Source organism: Condylura cristata, unplaced genomic scaffold (genome assembly GCF_000260355.1).
Source record: "Condylura cristata isolate star-nosed mole 26May11 unplaced genomic scaffold, ConCri1.0 scaffold00003, whole genome shotgun sequence".
Classification (NCBI taxonomy): Eukaryota; Metazoa; Chordata; class Mammalia; order Eulipotyphla; family Talpidae; genus Condylura; species Condylura cristata.
In genome coordinates this window covers 1146691-1147873 of record NW_004567104.1, presented here as the reverse complement: position 1 = coordinate 1147873, position 1183 = coordinate 1146691, and the positions used below count along the sequence as shown (strand labels likewise).

The window sequence follows — 1183 nt, the reverse complement described above, 5'->3', positions numbered from 1 at the left end:
CCGGGAGCCCGCCGCCTGCGGGGCGCTCACCGCCTCGACCCTGGTGGCCCCGCGGCAGGCAGGCGCCCACAGTTCCATGACTGGTTCGGAGCGCGATGAGCCGCCCGTCCTCCACCGGCCCCAGCGCTAACAAACCCTGCAGCAAGCAGCCGCCGCCACAGCCCCAGCACGCTCAGTCCCCCGCTGCGCCCCCGGCCGCCGCCACCATCTCGGCTGCGGGCCCCGGCTCGTCCGCGGTGCCCGCCGCGGCGGCGGTGATCTCGGGCTCCGGTGGCGGGGGCGGGGCTGGCCCGGTGTCCCCGCAGCACCACGAGCTGACCTCGCTCTTCGAGTGCCCGGTCTGCTTTGACTATGTCCTGCCCCCGATCCTGCAGTGCCAGGCTGGGCACCTGGTGTGTAACCAATGCCGCCAGAAGTTGAGCTGCTGCCCGACGTGCAGGGGGGCCCTGACGCCCAGCATCAGGAACCTGGCAATGGAGAAGGTGGCCTCGGCAGTCCTGTTTCCCTGCAAGGTAAGCCCCGGTGCCATCTGCGCACCTCCATCTAGCCACTTCCTAGAACTCCTGTGTCTTCCAGCCCACTTACAGACCCTGGGAGGCAGGTGGCGTCTCTCTTACTTAGGGGGGGAAAAAATTGTATGTGTACACTTTGTCCATCCTTCCTCAAACCCACTTGTTCCCTTTGGGAGTAGCGGACGAGTGCCTGAGTACTGACCCCAGATTAATTGGCACTGGCTGGTTGTTAGAACACATCGCCTCTCTCTCCCGGTGCCTGTGTCCTCTGAAGACGTGGACTCTGTAGGTGGTGCTCTGTAGGGCTGGGCCGCACAAGTAAACTTGGATCTGGAAACTATGGGAATTGAAGAGACAGGAAATTGGCAAGCAGAGAGCACCCTTTACCGTCACTCCGCCTGGCAGGATTGGCACTGCATTCTTTCTGCACTCTGTGCCTGCCTTCTGCGCACTCTTGACACGTGGGAGACCTCAGGAGTGCAGCTAAAAAAGGGCGCCTGTGGCTTGTTTTCCTCCAGCAACAAGAAAACCCTTAAAGTCACCCCTTTCCCTTCCCCAACCTTCCTCCACCCACCATTGACACGTGGGAGACCTCAGGAGTGCAGCTAAAAAAGGGCGCCTGTGGCTTGTTTTCCTCCAGCAACAAGAAAACCCTTAAAGTCACCCATTTC

General features: G+C 61.5%; 1 protein-coding gene across 1 annotated transcript in view; it reads left to right on the top strand.

The window, feature by feature from the left end:
- Positions 1-3: 3 nt before the first annotated feature.
- The window catches only part of SIAH2 (siah E3 ubiquitin protein ligase 2), a 20247-nt gene continuing 19067 nt past the window's right edge, over positions 4-1183 (top strand). Inside the window, exon 1 of the mRNA XM_004674919.2 lies at positions 4-512. Within this exon, the coding sequence (XP_004674976.1) occupies positions 96-512 (417 nt within the window). The 5' untranslated portion in view covers positions 4-95. The remainder of the gene's footprint in view (positions 513-1183) is intronic.